This window comes from Frieseomelitta varia, unplaced genomic scaffold (assembly GCF_011392965.1).
Source record: "Frieseomelitta varia isolate USP_RPSP 00005682 unplaced genomic scaffold, Fvar_1.2 scaffold_147, whole genome shotgun sequence".
Classification (NCBI taxonomy): domain Eukaryota; kingdom Metazoa; phylum Arthropoda; class Insecta; order Hymenoptera; family Apidae; genus Frieseomelitta; species Frieseomelitta varia.
This window is the reverse complement of record NW_025109161.1, coordinates 247,462-265,475: the sequence shown is the minus strand read 5'-3', so window position 1 is coordinate 265,475 and position 18,014 is coordinate 247,462. Positions and strand designations below refer to the sequence as shown.

The 18,014-nt window shown below is 32.6% G+C and overlaps 2 protein-coding genes and 1 long non-coding RNA gene across 6 annotated transcripts; 2 read left to right on the top strand and 1 right to left on the bottom strand.

Annotated features, from left to right (window-relative positions):
* Positions 1-498: 498 nt before the first annotated feature.
* Positions 499-5,832, top strand: LOC122534524 (MOB kinase activator-like 1). 2 transcript variants are annotated; one of them, XM_043665258.1, is made up of 6 exons: positions 499-608; positions 683-961; positions 1,819-1,985; positions 2,078-2,305; positions 2,379-2,542; positions 2,631-5,832. In XM_043665258.1, the coding sequence occupies exons 2-6, from the start codon at positions 948-950 to the stop codon at positions 2,709-2,711; spliced, it is 654 nt and encodes a 217-aa protein (XP_043521193.1). In that variant the 5' UTR covers positions 499-608; positions 683-947; the 3' UTR covers positions 2,712-5,832. The 2 variants fall into 2 exon arrangements, with proteins under 2 accessions (XP_043521193.1, XP_043521203.1); XM_043665268.1 differs by lacking the exon at positions 499-608 and having other exon boundaries at positions 626-961.
* A 4,557-nt stretch (positions 5,833-10,389) lies between these two features.
* Positions 10,390-17,842, top strand: LOC122534477 (fatty-acid amide hydrolase 2-B-like). 3 transcript variants are annotated; one of them, XM_043665147.1, is made up of 12 exons: positions 10,390-10,783; positions 12,909-13,088; positions 13,166-13,385; positions 14,831-15,048; positions 15,645-15,756; positions 15,896-16,044; positions 16,452-16,589; positions 16,696-16,785; positions 16,861-17,028; positions 17,129-17,311; positions 17,554-17,683; positions 17,721-17,842. In XM_043665147.1, exons 1-11 carry the CDS (start codon positions 10,730-10,732, stop codon positions 17,653-17,655), a joined length of 1,614 nt encoding a protein of 537 aa, XP_043521082.1. In that variant the 5' UTR covers positions 10,390-10,729; the 3' UTR covers positions 17,656-17,683; positions 17,721-17,842. The 3 variants fall into 3 exon arrangements, with proteins under 3 accessions (XP_043521082.1, XP_043521092.1, XP_043521074.1); XM_043665139.1 differs by having other exon boundaries at positions 10,399-10,783; positions 17,554-17,842; XM_043665157.1 differs by lacking the exon at positions 16,861-17,028 and having other exon boundaries at positions 10,394-10,783; positions 17,554-17,842.
* Positions 12,908-14,754, bottom strand: LOC122534549. Its single transcript, XR_006307922.1, has 3 exons — positions 13,636-14,754; positions 13,196-13,535; positions 12,908-13,111 (listed from the first exon to the last, which is right to left on the bottom strand). It is a non-coding gene; the product is annotated as an uncharacterized LOC122534549 (long non-coding RNA).
* Positions 17,843-18,014: the final 172 nt, after the last annotated feature.

The following is an 18,014-nucleotide window of genomic DNA, read 5'->3' as shown; positions in this document are numbered from 1 at the left end:
TTAAAATATACAAAAATAGAAATCACGGACGACTAATAATTGTTGCTTTGGAAACGCACCATATATATTTTTTCGTTAACTGAAACGAAGATTTACAATTCTTTTATTATTAATGTATCATTTTAAAATACAAATTAATATTTAAAAGTATAAAATATATGTCACAAAGATTTATGTACAATTATTAATAGTTGTATATTCGTCTTGATATATCGCAAGTATCATTAAGAAGTCGCTTTGAAACTTTCGACGCAAATTTTGAATCGAGGATAAAGATCGAGGAAGATCAAGCTTGAAACAAGATGGAATTGCTAAAAATATATCATGAATTACCGGGCACAGAGCACTCTATGAAGAATCTGAAGGATTCGTCACGGAGTTTGAAGAAGACATCAGAATTTCATAGAAATTCGCGCCAACAGAAGCGCATCAAGGCAAACACGCAATTCCACGTTGCAGTTCCTAAAGTCATCCAATGTCGACTATGAAATAGTTTTTACCAAACTATATTGATCGTGTTACGTATTTAGACTTGTTTAGACCTACAAATATTTGGACTGTAGCTGTTTAAACTAATATTGATATATTCGCGATACGCTTTACGCAAGGTAAGACATCCTGAATATCGAAGTAATAAAGTATCACAAAGCAACGGGAAAGAGTGAAAATCTCGTGTCTGCAGTCACGTCGCGAGACAGAGGTCGTGACTGAATCCAAGGAAATAGAATCCCGTTCGACAGTGGAAGGATTGAAGTCGATCGAATTGATCACGGAGAACGTAGTTGATGGAACGTTCGTCGCGCTGGAGAGCTGTGCAAGGTGGATGCTAAGAGGAACCGTTCGCAGCGAAATCCCGTAACGTTTGCACGCCGTTACGACAATCAACGTCACGTGCAGCTGTGTAGGAGCGAATTGAATTTCACCAACAGGTCATCCAGGAGCGCACGATGAGCTTCCTATTGTAAGTTTTTCCCTCCCCCCCCCCCCTTCCCACTTTCACCGTTTATACGAAAAATCGACTTTTACCTTGTTGTACGCTTCTTTCGTTGTACTCGGTATTGAATTTTCAATGCCGCGAAGAAACAGGCTCGCTGAACCGTTCAATATTCTCCTGTTAATATCACGTCGCGACAAATGTTTGCAAATGACAAACGACACCAAGGGAGAGATTGGTAATTTGTTGCCGTAGATCGCGATCGCGGTGACGATAGATATTATTGAAACTGCCCGACCTGTTTTCGTTGTTATTTTTGCTAATTTAGATAGTCACAAACCGTCGTGTCCCTCGATTCGTATACACAAACAATCGACCAATTGGTGGATATCTAAAAATAGAACGATGTAATTCTTTTAAAAAATCCCATCATTTTCGGACCCGCGATCTCTATGGGCCTCTCAGCCACTGCTTTCACGCAACTTTTCTGCTGCGTACGCGCGCATATTCGTCGCACGTCCAGTTATTCGTTACAGGGCACATCTCGCCAAGCACCATGAAAGCAGTTTTCTCTTTAGATACGATGCACCTCTTTGATGTCATAGAATACATATTGGGCAAGTTCTTAGTTGCAATGCCGATCAGTCAATTTGTTGCATCCGCCTTGAGCATTGTTTCGCTCACTCGTAAGATCTACGCGTCTTTCCCTGCTATATTTACGTCGTGATCACGTATGATCAATTGATTTTTATTTGTTTTTGTAGATATTTATAATGAACCGTTTCAGCCTGTAAACAAATCAGACATTCTGCTTCGTGTTTCTTTCTAACGTGGAAATTAATATTGAATCGTTGAAATGTATTTTCATGGTGTTTTGATTCAAGTGGAAGCAGGTCTTCGAAAACCTTCAAGCCAAAGAAAAATATCCCGGAAGGGACTCACCAGTATGACCTGATGAAGCACGCAGCGGCCACTTTGGGTTCGGGAAATTTAAGACTCGCAGTTATGCTTCCTGAAGGTGAAGATTTAAACGAGTGGGTCGCAGTAAATAGTATGTATTATTATTACTTATGTTTCATATTTCTACTTTCAATAATTGATAAATGACCAACTAATTTTGTTTTATTACTTCCAATGTTGCAGCTGTTGATTTTTTCAACCAAATCAACATGTTATTTGGCACCATCACGGAATTCTGTACAGAAGAAAGTTGTCCTATCATGTCTGCAGGACCAAAATACGAATATCATTGGGCTGACGGGCATACCGTTAAAAAACCAATTAAATGTTCTGCACCAAAGTACATTGATTACTTAATGACTTGGGTGCAAGATCAGTTAGATGATGAAACCCTTTTCCCTTCGAAAATCGGTCAGTTGCATTGTTTAGTTTTTGGATAAGATAATTTCACATTTCACACGCTGATAAAATCGTAATCTTACAGGGGTCCCTTTCCCAAAAAATTTCTTATCCATCGCCAAGACAATACTGAAAAGACTATTTAGAGTGTATGCACATATCTATCATCAGCACTTTAGCGAAGTGGTCCAACTTGGTGAGGAAGCGCATTTAAATACATCGTTCAAGCATTTTATCTTTTTTGTTCAGGTAGAGTATTCAAAACTAAACAAATGTTCAACAAACGAATGTCCCATCGTGATTTGATGTTCATATATTGCGTTCGTTTGTTTTACAGGAGTTTAACTTGATAGAAAGAAGAGAATTGGCACCGTTGCAAGAATTAATAGAAAAATTAACAGCGAAGGACGCCCGATGAATCTTAATCGTCAACTGAAAACTCCTCCAAAGAATCTTGTCCATGCTATCTTTTTAACAGACGTGTAATTGTGCATGTTATTTAACTAACCCAATTCATTGCTAACCCGATCATAGTTTTGAGCCAGGCATTTCATTGTTATATTACATATAACATATTTTATTCAGTTACAAAAACAAGTGACTGACTTCTGCATTTTGTAACGAAGATGATTCTTAGGAAGGAAAAGGCTATTTGGAAGATCGATGAAATTACGGTAAAGATTGAGATGGTGAGGATTATTAACGTAGACTTTTGTAAAATAGTTATACATTTGATACAAATTATAGTATCAGTTTTTCATTTTGAAAGGAGGGAGAAAATGTTATTTCTTAAATAGACGAGGTGTTTCATCTTGGATTGATTACGTGTAATTTGTTACGCATAACAAATTTTTATACTTTAAACTCTGAAAAAAAAAAAAATTAATTCATATCGGCTATATAAAATAGATTAGAGCTTTTAATATTAGGGAAAAAAAGAACGATGACGTTCGGTCTATCTATGTTTTTTCTTATTTTTATTATCTTTTATATTATGTGTTACGTTATTTCACTATAAAAGTTCGGAAAATATTGTCACTTTTATAAATAGAAACGGTACTACGCGTAATGTCTAAAAATGAATATTCTTCTTTTAACGTTGTGTCTTTGAGTATCAGTATGAATTGAAACAACCCGAAATTGAAGATTCTATATCATTACTAAACTATGCATTGTTGGTACATAACGTTATTAAGTTAATATTAATCTATTTACATTTAACTTCATACTGTGTAATTAGTTTAGGCGATTATTATCATCGTGTTAAGCGCTTGCAATAGAAATTTTATATGCACTATATCTTTTATCCTTTATACGAGTGAGTTCTTGAGTCTACTCTATTTTAGAAAGAATATTATATTATATTTAAGCCGTTTGCGTTTCGTTACTGGGAAAATTCTTTTTGTATTTCATCTCTTTTTTTTTTCCTTTTTGTCTAAAAATGACTTTCTCTTAAATGTTACAGAAATATTTGTAGACGAATTTACAAAAAATTAGTAATTTTATTTTCAAGTATAATATAAATTCGATTTGAAAGAATATGTTGCATTTGAAAGAGTTAGAATTAATTTAATGGATACAGGGTATCCCAGGAAAAAACGCAAAAGGCAAACATTTTCGTATAAATAAATACGTGACGTGTATAGTTACAGTATGCACAGTCACATATGATTTATTTCGCTATTAAGAAATCATCTTTGATATATAGAAATGTCAAATACAATAGGACGCATTATTCGTTTATAGCATGTTCAGATAGTTTCCTCGCTTATAGGAGAGATCAGATGTTAATATATATATACACGTACATATATATATTAATATAAATGCTTACTGTTTTCACGTGCGGTGAGACTGCATCCGTTGCATTCGAATATTTAAATGGATGCATTGTATTCGCTTGAAACTAGAAAATACTCGTCAAATAGTTTCTGTTCACACTCTGTGTCCTTTGCTGTGATGGTCGGATTTTGCATTTCTGCGTGAAGAGCGGGGTGAAGTTTTAACTAAGTTTTTCATGCTGGTGTTCATGTAAGTGACTATCGTTTGAATGGAGTAATATAGGAAAATAGGACGTTATTGCTTATACTATTGTGAGATATGTTTGCTTTTAATGGACTAGGCTATTTTGTGATAAGTATCGCATAAAGTAATTACATATTGAATTAGAAAAGATACAAGGAGATGTAGTGGTTGCGACTTTTGTTGATATCTTCCGTTCAAGATTTGGTGGGAGAAATGCAAAAAATTTCTTTTAATACTATATTTAGTATAATAACATCAATGGTTATTGACCACGTTTGTTAATTCAACATTTACATATACGATAACTATTTTATGCAGAATTATGAATTAACTGTTATTATGTGAGTGTACTAAAAACTCTCAAAAATATTTAGGAAAATTTACAATAAATTTAATATATTCAAAATACTACTACAATCACTTGTATCTTTTATCAGTTTAGCGACTATATATGAAGAACTTATCTGAGAACAGTCTAAATTTATCGACACAACAAGCGGAAAGATGGGGATTGATTGAAATTCGTGACTGCGACAGAGATTGCAAATTGTTAGTGATTGAAGCGAATAGAAGGAACAAAGTGTTATTTTTTATAAAAAAAAAAAGAAGGAAAACAAAAAGAAAAGGCGTCTGCTACTATTTAACACCGAAAACAATTAGAGTTTTTGTTTATCTCTCTCGCGTTAACGTATGAATCGATCGTGTAGAAACATTGTGTAAGGTTGCTCGATGTGATACCATTTTTTCATGTAAATCACGAGGATCAATGAGAAAATTTTACGAGGTCCAGGACTAATATAAATGTATTTTATTATAAACGACGTAAACGAACTAGCTTTCATAATAAACTTCAATACTTATCGACGAGCAGGAATGGATAAACGAGAGAAAAATAACCATAGGATGGCTTGAGTTTCAAAGAATGACGATTCGAGATAGGCATTTTTTCGTGATGGTCTACTGGCGTGTTGAATGTAAAACGAATATAAATAACAATAACAGTAACAATAATAATGGCTCGTATCGACGATAATATTGTATTCAGTACTTAAGAAGATTGAAAGAATTGTACCTTATTACATAGAAAGAGGAAAAAATTTTTCTCGCAGCAAACACACACGACACACACGATTTCGTCTCTCTTCTTTCTTAATCATAATATTCAAATTAGAGGAGCGAAATCGTTTGAGTATATTAGCGTTGTCAGCTAGAAATTATTTTACACACAAATAACGCTGTTATCGATTATAATTATTATTATTATTATTATTATTTTTATTTTTATTTTTATTTTTTATTTAGTAGTATTATCGATACAATTATATGCCTTTATTACTGTTTATATATGATAATTTACACGGTTCGTGTCGTTAGATTGGCGTTGAATCTTTAACAAAACGCATTTGGATAATTTTTTTCTTTCTTTTTTTTGTTTTACTAAAAATAAATGTAACTCAGTATGTTATCTTTTTGACTAATTTGTTGAAAAATAATAAATATTTTTCCTTTCTTAATATATATAACATACACGTATAAATACAATTCTCCTTGTGTTGTTCCTTTCATTTTATTTTCCATCTTCTGTTTCTCTGAAATTTTTGACATTGTTTCATTAATGTCGCTGCGCTTTTTGCACATTGAAGAAGTGTCCAATTGTCTCAAAATTTGTCGATGATTGTTTTAAAAGAAAGTTAATACTATTTTTTTTTTCCTTTTATGTTTTAAAACTTTTAGTAGATTCTTTGATCTTGAAGTTTCTATCTCAAGAAAGTGGCTTCGTGGCTTTTAAATAAACGGGGACATACGCCAGTAACTTATTTTGTGTATTTTAAGCACAGACCGATTTTTATTGAATATACAACAGAATAAATTGCAAATTGTAAAATGAGTTTGTCGTTATGGTTGACAGTTGAATAAAAACAGCTTTTTCAAAAAATGCGCGCGAAAAGATTTCAAGACGACGCTAGTGATATATCTGTGCAATGTAAATAATATGTTTTTCAAATACACAATAAACGAAAGTTCACGCGTAACTACAAACATAAAACTAGTTCGCAGTATGTAATAAGACTCCTTTTATTTCTTATATTTTCTTTCCGTTGATTTGAAATTGCAACGACTACGCCCCACTTACTTTCACTTTTGCTATTAATACCACAAACGCAATGAAACATATTTGAACTCGTTTAGAGTTCATAAAATAGCAATCAAGTGAAGCACCATAAATGATCCTTTCTACAAAAAAAATTAGTTTCTCATCTTCTACAATTACAATCATTTCTCTCGTAATCCTCAAAGCAAAACAAATTGTAAAATTTGATATATCATTATTTTTGTATTTTGTTATAAAATTAAATATATTTTTACCGAATTCAACTGTAATAATTCAATAATCTCAAGATTCGAAACGATGACTTGCATCAACAAGTGTCGTGCAGAGATGAGAAGTTCCCCGAAAAGAATGTGGGTCTGGTTGGTTATTTCCAATTCATTCTCAAATTTAAGAATAACTATTGGTTGAGAGTGTCACGCAGAACAAACAAAACCTAGGGGGTCGGTTACTGAGAGAAGGAACTGCTTCCTTTGCTCTTACATGGGACTTTCCATTTTTACATAGATACAGTTATATATAACTGAAAATATACAATTTGTAATTCGTGAGTAGATGGTGAAATTTCTGTAGTGGATGATTTTATGTATAATGTTATAAAAGATATAGAAGATGGAGTGTTTTTCGTCTCAGAGTCACCGCCAGATTCATCAACTGGCTGATGCCGTCCTTAACCTCAGACGCTCGGTTTATTAGAAACCTTTAGCTTGGGCCAACAAACGGCACCCATCCTAGAAATGTTCCGCAGTCTGCGCCTAAAGATCGCACTTAATCCGTACATAAACGACATTCACTTACGATTTGTAATATTCGTGTCTTTAGAATTGGTATACTAAGGAAAGACTGGATATGCTAGCCGCTACAGGCATTAAAATACTAGCGTTGCGTAGCGATGAAACGATGGAACTAATTTATATTGTTATCCCTGTCGCACACTATCACTCGTCTACGGCGCGAATATGTCTGTCCTTGTCACACGCTATTACCCTCCTTGTCTACCGCATAGATATCTCTGTCCTTGTCGCACGCTAGTGCCCTCCTTGTCTAATGACGCTAGACAAGGAAAGCAATAGTGTGCGACAANACACACATTTTTCTAGGACAAAACACACATAGAAAGAAAGCAGGGAGCCTAGTTTTGAGGAGGCATATAAAAAAGTTTGCAAATTATTCCTCTTAATTAGGCTTTTCTCGTAAATAGTGCGAACTGTCACAAAATGAACATGGTGGCGCCATCTAGCGGTAACTCAGTGGTACTAATTATTTATAAAAATACTTATTTCTGCATTTTACGGGTTAAATGGGGTATGAAAAGAAAGCTAAGGGTTTAATTAGGGTAATACAATCACAAAAATTCACAATTCATTTCGTTAAATTTGATTTTTTCGCAAATGAAGGTTTCTCTGTTTTACTAGCGGCGCTAGTGTTTCGTACCCCATAAAACAGAGAAATTTTCGTTAGCTAATTTAGCGAAATGAATTGTGAACTTTGGCGATTGTATTATCCTAATTAGGCCCTTAGCTTTCTTTTCATACCCCATTTGACCAGAAAAATACAGAAATAAGTACTTTTATAAATAATTAGTTGAGTTGCCGCTAGATGGCGCCACCATGTTCATTTTGTGACAGTTCGCACTAATTACGAGAAAAACCTAATTAAGAGGAATAATTTGCAAACTTTTTTATATGCCTCCTCAAAACTAGGCTCCCTGCTTTCTTTCTATGTGTGTTTTGTCCTAGAAAAATGTGTGTGTAAAAAGTTGATTTTTTTTCCAATAGATCGCAGGATGTCTTTGTCGCACACTATTGCTTTCCTTGTCTAGCGTCATTAGACAAGGAGGGCACTAGCGTGCGACAAGGACAGAGATATCTATGCGGTAGACAAGGAGGGTAATAACGTGTGACAAGGACAGACATATCTGTGCGATAGACAAGGAGAGCAACAGCGTGCAACAAGGACAAACATATCTGTGCGGTAGACAAGGAAAGCAACAGCATACGATAAAGACAACAATATAAATTAATTCCGGCACTTATCCACACGGTGCATGCTTAATTAAAACTAAGTTGCTGAACAGTTTTTTATAAAAAGAATTGACGTAAACATGATCTTTGTTCTCCTGCCTATTGCTGTAATCGCAGTCGTTTCAAAAAGTACTGGATTTGTCTAGAGAAAACAATTAAATGTTATATATCAGACATTTAAAGTATCTAAATGTTTTCTACGTATGATATCCCTTTGTAATTCTAAGAAAGTAAAGATATAGTTGAATTTATCTCTTGATCTCTCCCTAACTTGAGATCAGCAGAAAGTTTCCCATTTAATGAGAAACACTTGGCCATTGCTTCAAAAGCACCTTAACAGAATTAAACTTTTCTAGAATTTTCAAGAAACCTGTCGTAAGTGTAAATTTCAAAGTGTGAAATTGACAGAGAACGGTGAATGGTGTGTTAACTATTTGGACAATATGAAGAACGTATTAAATAGCGAATGGCTGCTAATTCATGCTAATTCACTGCTTTCAAGGTTGTTCAGTCAGTGACATAAAACATTGGCATAAAATTGGCATGGTTCACCAACTCTGTTTTATCGATACTTAAGATAAATGCACGTGCAATTAGTACACAGATAAATACATTTTCAAAGGTGATCATTTTTAAAAACAAAATCCCTTTTAAACAAAAATTTTATTAATTATATTTTTATTGTATTTATCATGTTTTATTCATTATCCTCCAATTTATTTTTATCTATAAATAATACTTTGTACCGCACAATAGTATATATCTTATATTAAATATGATTAGAGTGGATATAATTGGAAAAATAAATAAAATTACATTTTCAGAAAAGAGTATTAATTCTGATGCTAGTAGAATTATTATCTATTGATTTTTAATAAAAATTTCGATTGTAAATAAAGTTTCACTTTTGGTAAAACTATTGTAAATTCCAATCTTTCCTATTTCAAGCTTTTTCTCTGTACCTTGAATTAGAAAATTTTTTGCTTCTTGAACTATTGATCAAGTAATTAATTTTTAAGTTACCTCTACTCAAATAACCGATTTTTTTTTTATTGAAATATAGAAAAAGAGAAAAACAACTTTTTCAATGATTATTATGTTGTGTAACATAATGTGCGGCTCAAGAACCAGTTCGAACATCTTGGTGCCGCATTTATATTATAAACATTTTGAATACATGCATGATTCCAAGCATAATGCATAGAAAAAATGAATATCGTGACCAGGCAGCAAAAATGACTTTGAACATCAGAGTCAAATCTTTTTTGTATCATATTTTGGTCGTCGAGAGGAGTGAAAGTATCTGATGTATCGTAGCCTGGAAAATGATGTTAAAGTTCCACTAATCTTTAATTAATCGTTTGCAATTTGCTTTTCTTTTGCAGTATAAACAGCCGTATTTGATAACATAGTATTTCTATAGTAACAGACGAGATATCTCGTATTTCCAATTGTAATTAAATAAAAGGAAAGTGATTGAAGCGAGAAGATCCTTAACTTAAAGAGAACGACAATGTTAACGCTAGAATTATGGACCATTAAAGCATCAAATTTCCATCAGAGACATTGAAGTAGAAAAAAAAAAGTAGAAAATTATTTTAGAATAAAATGGGGTAAGTTCATTTCACGAAAACTTATATTAATCTCTAAAAATATACTGCTTTAAAAACATCTATAAAACAACGAAAATTACAAACTGGTCATTTCGATCACTTTGGTGGTTTTAGTATTAAGCGTCACTGGAAAGATCTGCACGTTTTCTCAAACGAGATAGATCATTATATTGTTACGTACAATAATTAACATACATATATGCAAGCATAATAATTAACTGCGCATGTTTAAGCACATAAAATATGCACAAAAAATATGTGAGACGTATAATGATGGCTTTTTTTTCACTATTCATTTATTATTCAACATCTTTTTCCTTTCTTTTACGTTTCGTTTTACGTTTAATTCAACCAAGTTTCAGAAATCATCCCACTCTAATGATTTTTTACTTAAGTATGCCGCGCGTATGACAGAGTCGTTTAGTTCGTAACTGTTCGTAACTGTTCGTAACTGAATTATAAGGCAAATATGAATTATCGAAATGTTGAATTGACGCAGAACATTTTCTTTTCATTTCTCGGTTTGTCATGGATTTGAAGTTTTGTTTTACGTAAACGTGAGAAACAGTGAGAAGTCAGTAACAACGTAGGTAGTTTGCAGTAATCGTGAAACAATTTTGACGTTGTTAAATTAACAATTGGAGCTAAAAAAAGAAAAAGAAATATGGAAACTTCGGCGCACACCTTGGATACATTTGCCACAAACTGCGATTATTTGGTAAGTAACGATGATGAATTACAATGAGTGCAAAATCGCACACTCGATGAAAAATTGTTAATATTTCCAACTCTTATAACTTCGTGAAGAAGAAATTTGTACAACAAATTTTATGGAATCGTTGCAGAGAGGAAACTTCAATCTTCAAGATTGTTGAATTTTAAGTACGAAAAATAATTTTTCCAGCGTCTATAGACGTTTTTGAGTTTGCAAAATTTTCAAGAAGAAGAATCATTATTCCCTTTCAAAGTGATGTAAAAATATCTTTGGGAAAAAAGAAGTTCGTGAGAATAAAAACTTCATGCTTTACAACGAGTTCAGGTAGATTGTTCTACGATCTTTAAAGTTATATATAGTTATATAGTATATAAAGTTATATATAGTTCAGGTAGATTGTTCTACGATCTTTAAAGTTATATATAGTTATATAGTATATAAAGTTATATATAGTTTAAAGTATAAGTATATATTTAAAGTTCTATATAATTAATAATAATTTAAAGTATCGACAAATTTGTCACAAAATTTTTAAAATCGCTGTTACTTTGCAAGAAAAAAATCGCAAAATAATAATAATTTAAAGCATGAAACTTCTACCTTTACAATACTGAGTTCGTTTCTTTCAAAGATGCATCTACAATGTCAACAATTTTCACGAAAAATTTTTCAATTTTCTAATATTTTCCAATCTTCATGATCCACCATGATCTTGAAGATTGATGGATTTTTTACAACGATTACATAAAATTTGTTGACGACGTTATACAACTTTTTTTTCCACAAATCTATGAGCATTTTAATTTTTTGCAATGAATATAATTACTTTTATAATGAATATATTTATGCAAAACATCTAATTGAATTTTAAATGAATCTTATTGAATTTTATTTATTTATTTAAATTGGATCAATCAATCTAGTCAATTAAATTTTAAATGAACGAGAATCACTAGCCACGATTTTAGGATGATATATAGACATCGTGCAATTCTCTCTGCAATTTTCTTCGATCCTCCTCATCCAAGTTTTACGCAAGTTTACTTTACTTCGGTTACGTTAGACCACTGACGAAAGCTAGCGATGTGAAACGAACATTTACTCAACAATGTCAATTAGCTTTGCAATATGCTGTCATCATCACTGATTGTTGCTCTTTGAACTCTCCTCGCAATACAGGAGAAATTGAGCCTTCGTTTCACTATAAACAAACGATGACAACGATCGTATCATGCAATGTTTATACAATACATCAATCTTCTCATTTTTTGCGAATTCCGAATTTCTGTAAAATTTCAAATTGAAATTCAAAACTGGAACGAAAATAATTTAAGATTAATAGAATATGTAGATAAAAAGAATATGTAGTGTATAATATAACAACGATGCTTTAAGAAACTTATTTCTTGGAAGAGTGATTAATTCAAATCTCATAATTAAAAAACAATTTCAAATCTGTTTTTTTCGTTCTGCAATTGAGTTTATTTTTCTCGGATCAAGGATCATATTAACTTGTAAATATTAGCAGAGCTGTTTCAGTTCTCGGTTTCTTAAACAAAAATTCCGATTCTTGGAAGATTCAAAGCCACGTTCACTTTTTCAAATGGAAATATTGACTGTTATTCCTTTTATTACAAGAATTTAAGATGGGATTATCCGTTTTATTTATTTAGGGATTATCCTCTCCTTAGATCCAAAATTTACAAAAGAATCAAGCTTGACAATTCGACAGTGTATCGTAGAATTTCTAATATAGCTAGCGAAGTCTTTGATCTTGATCTTTTTAATGATTCTCCATCTCAGATTAGAATAAAATGCGCGAAGCAATGCGTCTTCTTTCGCAAATATGGCGTAACATTGTTCTTTACATTTTATTTACATTTGTTGTATTTATTATTTGTTTTGTACTATCGTTATCGTTTCTTTTTTTTTTTCATTTCTTAATGGACGTCTTAATATACTCCTTTTTCTTTTTTTAATAAACTTCTCCCGTTAAATAAATAATTTGTTTATTTATTTATTTAACGGCAAAAGAAAAAAAAAGTACATGAAAAAAAACAATGACAAAAGCACAAGATTCAATTGTTTATTTATTTAACAATTGAATCTTGCGCTTCTCTTCCTACAGGATATGATAAACCTGGTGATTCAGAAGTTGCTGAAGTACGGTTTTCTCCTGTTATCCTGTATTTTGACGCCAATTTTAAGGCTGCAGCGCTTCAAGAAGCAAAAAAGAATACCGACGATTAAGAATCACCTGTTGCTGATTTCGGCGACGAAAATCGCGCGTGCAATTCGTAGGAAACAAGTGAGACCGCGATAACGTAGTTACTAGAGAGGAAATACGAATTAATAAATAATCAACGATATCCTGTTTTTTAATAGATCAGCAGCGAGGAAGTGGTGAGAGCTTACGTGGAAAGATGTATAGCCGTGAATCCTGTGTTAAATGCCATCGTCGATCAGCGCTACGATACAGCCATTGAAGAGGCGCGAAAGGTCGACGAATTCCTTGCTAGCACGCCAACAACCGAGGAAGAGCTTGCCCGTGAAAAGCCTCTTCTTGGCGTACCCATAACTGTGAAAGAAAGCTTTGCTGTTAAAGGTTCGTTCAATCGTGCTCCTACTTTTTCGACGGATCATATGCTGGAGCAAAATGGTGATCAATGAGAAGAAAATTCATTGAATACATATTCCATGAGTTACTCATTGTCCACAGTATATTTAAACACGAATAATCTTGGTTGTTAGGTTCCTAAAACATATAAAACAGAATTAAGAAAGCTCCAAAACTATATTACCTTAACTAAGAGAAGCAATAATATAAATATAAAACAATATAAAACAATAATTACACATTAGCAAGTGAAAGAAATATCTTCACTTCCGGTAGGTATTGGTTCACGGCTACAGATTAATTCACAAGTCAGGATATCTCTAGGCGATTTAACAGCTCGTTCCACGACACTATTATACGCTCTTAATAGAACGGGAAAGATCTTCGTTCTTTAGACTTTTCAAAATGTCTCACAGAATTAAACCTCCGGGGAACAGAACTGAAAAACTACAGTATTCTTACTGTAACAAGATCTCTCTTGTCGAGTATAATAATATAAAAATATTGAAAAAAGAAACACTTCTCGGATCCTAGACCGAGGATCAGTTATTACTCTAATTTTCAAACTGCTTTGTCAGAATTATACAATTCTCGTGCCATGTTGTAGAAATATCGCGTTATCCGGGTATTTTAGTTATACCTGTATTTTAGAACTATCCAGTATCAAAAAATAAGACGTAATTTTAATAATGACAGAAATATCAAAGTACCAACCGAGCCAAAAATGATGCTTGGTTGGTGATTCAACTGAACGATACCTTCTCAAATGGCGTCAACGACCTCTTCATTCTATATTCTTTGTCTCTGTTCCTTATCCTTTATTCTTTCTCCACTTATTCTTAGGTGACGGCATAGCGTGAACAAACATTTTGACGTAACGATGTTGAACCTATTCGAGGGAACGTCGATGAGAAACCGGTTCCGAAAATACGTATATCAATTCATTCGTATTTTGAACGCAATGTGTACAACTCGTGTACCCACATGAGACGTAACTTCTATAGTTTAGCTGTCTATTCGAGTTTCTTTCTCCTCTTCCCTCTTTGTTCAAAGCAGTGGTTGTCACGAGTTGTCTAATTTTCATTCGAAAAGAAACCCGTTTGTGTCGTCTATAGTCCAACCTGTTTCGATTCACTTGTAATTCTCTTAATTCAGGCTTGAACAAGCTCAATCAGATTTAATTTCTCGGCAGAATTAGAAAGTTTAATAAAGATAAATCGACATTTAAGTCGGTTTTAGTCTTTACAATATTAATCACTTTTGTCAGAAATGATGGCGTGACGACAAAAAACTGTTTGCTTCATAATCCTTCGTTTTAAATTATGCATTTCCTCATCTATCAAGATAAAATCTTTTTACATCATAAATAATTCGATAAATAGTTCATTAGAGGCAAAGTTAAATTCTCTCTTTCTAAATTGATTCTCAATCAGGGATGTCTCATTCGGCTGGCGTGAAGAAGAATAGTTCACACAGAGCCACGCGGGACGCAGAGGTTGTTAGCTTGGTGCGCAAAGCTGGCGCTATTGTCACTGTTGTCAGTAATACCCCTGAATTATGTCTGCACTTCGACAGTATCAACCACGTTACTGGTACTACTTGGAATCCTTATGACACCAACAAAACATGCGGCGGCTCTAGCGGTGGCGAGGTTTGTATTTTTTTTTTTAACTTAATTATAATTTTTTTAACTTAATTATAATTATATATATTTAATTCAATTATAAATGCTTATTATAAAATTAGTATAAATTTTTATTATAATGCAATTGATGTACATACATACATGTTCTCTAAGGAAAGTTGCAAGATCAATCTTATAATTTCATGTAAAATTTTCGATTGCCCTCTTCAAAATTAAACATAATTCTTCTTTTATCTTGTTATAAAATTAATGCATCAAATGTATATACAGTGTAAGCAATGTTGCAGATCAATCTCATGTGGTTTCGACTATCCTCTTCAAAATTAAACATAATTCTTTCTCTATTTTTTGATTAAAAATAATGAAATCCTTTCTTTCTCCCTTTCTATCTCTATTTGTAGAAAACACAAAAGATACAAAGGCTTTGTATCTTTTAGTTTCGTTCCCTCCTTATTCTTATTTCTATACTTGGTTTATTCTTTCCATTTATTCTCAAGTAATCTAGCAAGTTAGAATCATGATCTTTTATTTTATATGATAATCTTTTTGTTCGTGTTTTTATTCTTTCCCTTTCTCTTCTTTTTTTTTAAATTTCGTTCTAGGGAGCATTAATAAGCAGTGCCGCCTCTGTCGTGGGCGTCGCGTCGGATACTGCAGGTTCGGCAAGATTCCCAGCCTTGTTTTGCGGTGTTTTTGGCCATAAAACCACACCCGGTAAATTCTTACATCAGCAAAAACTACAAAATTCCGATGATTATCTTTCCTCGTGAAAGAGAATATTGTAACGTTTCAACAAATTAATACTTCATACTGAAAATCAATTTTTAATGTTCTCAATATGTATGTGCTACAGATATAATCCCTGGAGGCGATCATATACCGGACTTCAAATCTTCATTGAATTTTTCAACATGCACAATGGCCAGATACGCTGAAGATCTGTCTCTGATGTTAAAGAATATGTGTCAGTCGGAGAAAGTGCGGAAAAATCTCGAGCAGAAGGTTGCAACTCTAATACACTGTTTCTTAATTCGCAATTGATATTTTTCAATCATTTCAACGACCCACGAAAATATTCGAGCACTGTATCTTAAATGAAAAGTCGTAAGATTAATATTCTCCGCTAAATCAATAAATATACAGGATATCTACTATTTCAAATATCTCTTAAATCTCTTCATTAAGTTAATAAAATCTTTTCATACCAAAGAGGGAGATATTTAAGGTGGTGAACTTAGACAAGACACTCTGTATATTGTACATATTTCAAGCAAAGAAGTTAATGAATGTGTTCTACACACATGTAATGAAAAAAACAATTTTAAATATCGTGTGATGTTTAAATCTTTATATCTCTAATAATCTCTGATTATCTTGATTGAATATTTGACAGTATTTTTATTGCCTAGGTGTCTTTGAAAGAGATCAGATATTTTTATTTAGACCATTGTTGCCCGATAACAAATTCTCTAAACGAAGATATAAAACAAGCGATCAACAAGCTAAAAATACATATCGAGGAAACATACAATCTTAAAGTGGAAAAGGTATTTTATGAAATTAAATGTGCAAGGAATTCAGAGGAAAAATGATACAAGCGATAAAAAATATACTTTAGACCATTTGATTTTAAACGAAAACATTTGATTTTAGGTACGATTACCTAGCATGCGATTTACATTTGCATTGTTTATGGTTTTGCTAGAAACAAAGTCCAGCCTTACCGAGGAAATTGATCGTATGGTAGGTTTTCATTAGACATGTTTAACATGTTCCTGGAGAACAATCCGAATTAATCAGCTTTTAATTACGGCATAGGGACTGTTCGAATGTCTCTTGGAAATGTTGAAATGCCTTATTGGCACTTCAGAAATTATGATGTCAACGTTAGCGTTCGTTATGTTGAAATTGATTTCTCATAAATTACCCGAGAGCTGTCGTCGCTATGTGTACGCCAAAAAGGATGCATTGAAGAAAGAATTCGAGGCAGGTTTGAAAAAAATTCGAGACAGACGTACAGTTTTCAATATGCCGTACGAACTTCGATTCCGATTGAGGAAGTAAATTAAAACTATTTTCATTGCAGGAGCTCCTAGATAATAACGGCGTATTGATATTCCCAACGTTCGTTTCACCAGCCCTTTATATAGGCGAATCTTCCATAAATATCTGTAATATTTTATATTTGGGCATTGCTAATGCACTAGCATTACCTTCTACTCATTGTCCAATGGGAATCAATAAAGCAGGTTTACCTGTTGGGCTTCAAGTAAGTATGTCTCGTGCAATATATAGGGTACTTTTCTACTGGTCGACTTAAAATTAAAACTATAATCAATCACACTATACATATAGTAAATTAAATAATACTCGACATATAGTAGATTTCTTCTTAATTAATGACAAAATCTAATGGACGATATTCACTTGTTCAAATTCAAACTTTAAAAGAGACGACGTTACTTTAAATTCATTGTATAATGAATTTTGATCATTATTTGTGTCGTATAGATTATGGCAAACACAAATAATGACCATCTTACGATTGCTGTGGCTGAAGAAATTGAGAGAGCCTTCGGTGGCTGGCAACCTCCACCGATGAGCCCGGTGTAAGTCTGAATCTTTACAATGTAAATAAATTGCAATATATTATATATGTAATAAAATATAATAATTGTATAATGTATAATAATATATATCATAATAATATTGTCTTAATAGATAAAGGTTTTGTAATTGTATGTTATTTATTTATAATGTTACTTTGTTTTAATTTCGAATATATAAGATACGTTTTCAATTGCCATATTTTTATATTTACCCCGAATAACAATGATTTGTACATATTATTATAGAATATCATTTTCAGGTTATTAATTTCAGCGTTCCTAATTCACTTTTTGAATATTCATTTTTGTATTTTATAAGTTTTTATTCTGTATATTTATGAATCTTTATTCTGAATATACTTT

Bases quoted from the DNA above. Each gene is read 5' to 3' on its own strand.
- LOC122534477 (XM_043665147.1), top strand. From the start codon at position 10,730: ATGGAAACTTCGGCGCACACCTTGGATACATTTGCCACAAACTGCGAT. The intron at 15,757-15,895 runs GTAAATTCTTAC...TATGTGCTACAG, and splicing joins TGGCCATAAAACCACACCCG to ATATAATCCCTGGAGGCGAT. The intron at 17,312-17,553 runs GTAAGTATGTCT...TGTGTCGTATAG, and splicing joins GTTTACCTGTTGGGCTTCAA to ATTATGGCAAACACAAATAA.
- LOC122534524 (XM_043665258.1), top strand. The intron at 1,986-2,077 runs GTATGTATTATT...CCAATGTTGCAG, and splicing joins CGAGTGGGTCGCAGTAAATA to CTGTTGATTTTTTCAACCAA. The intron at 2,306-2,378 runs GTCAGTTGCATT...GTAATCTTACAG, and splicing joins CCTTTTCCCTTCGAAAATCG to GGGTCCCTTTCCCAAAAAAT.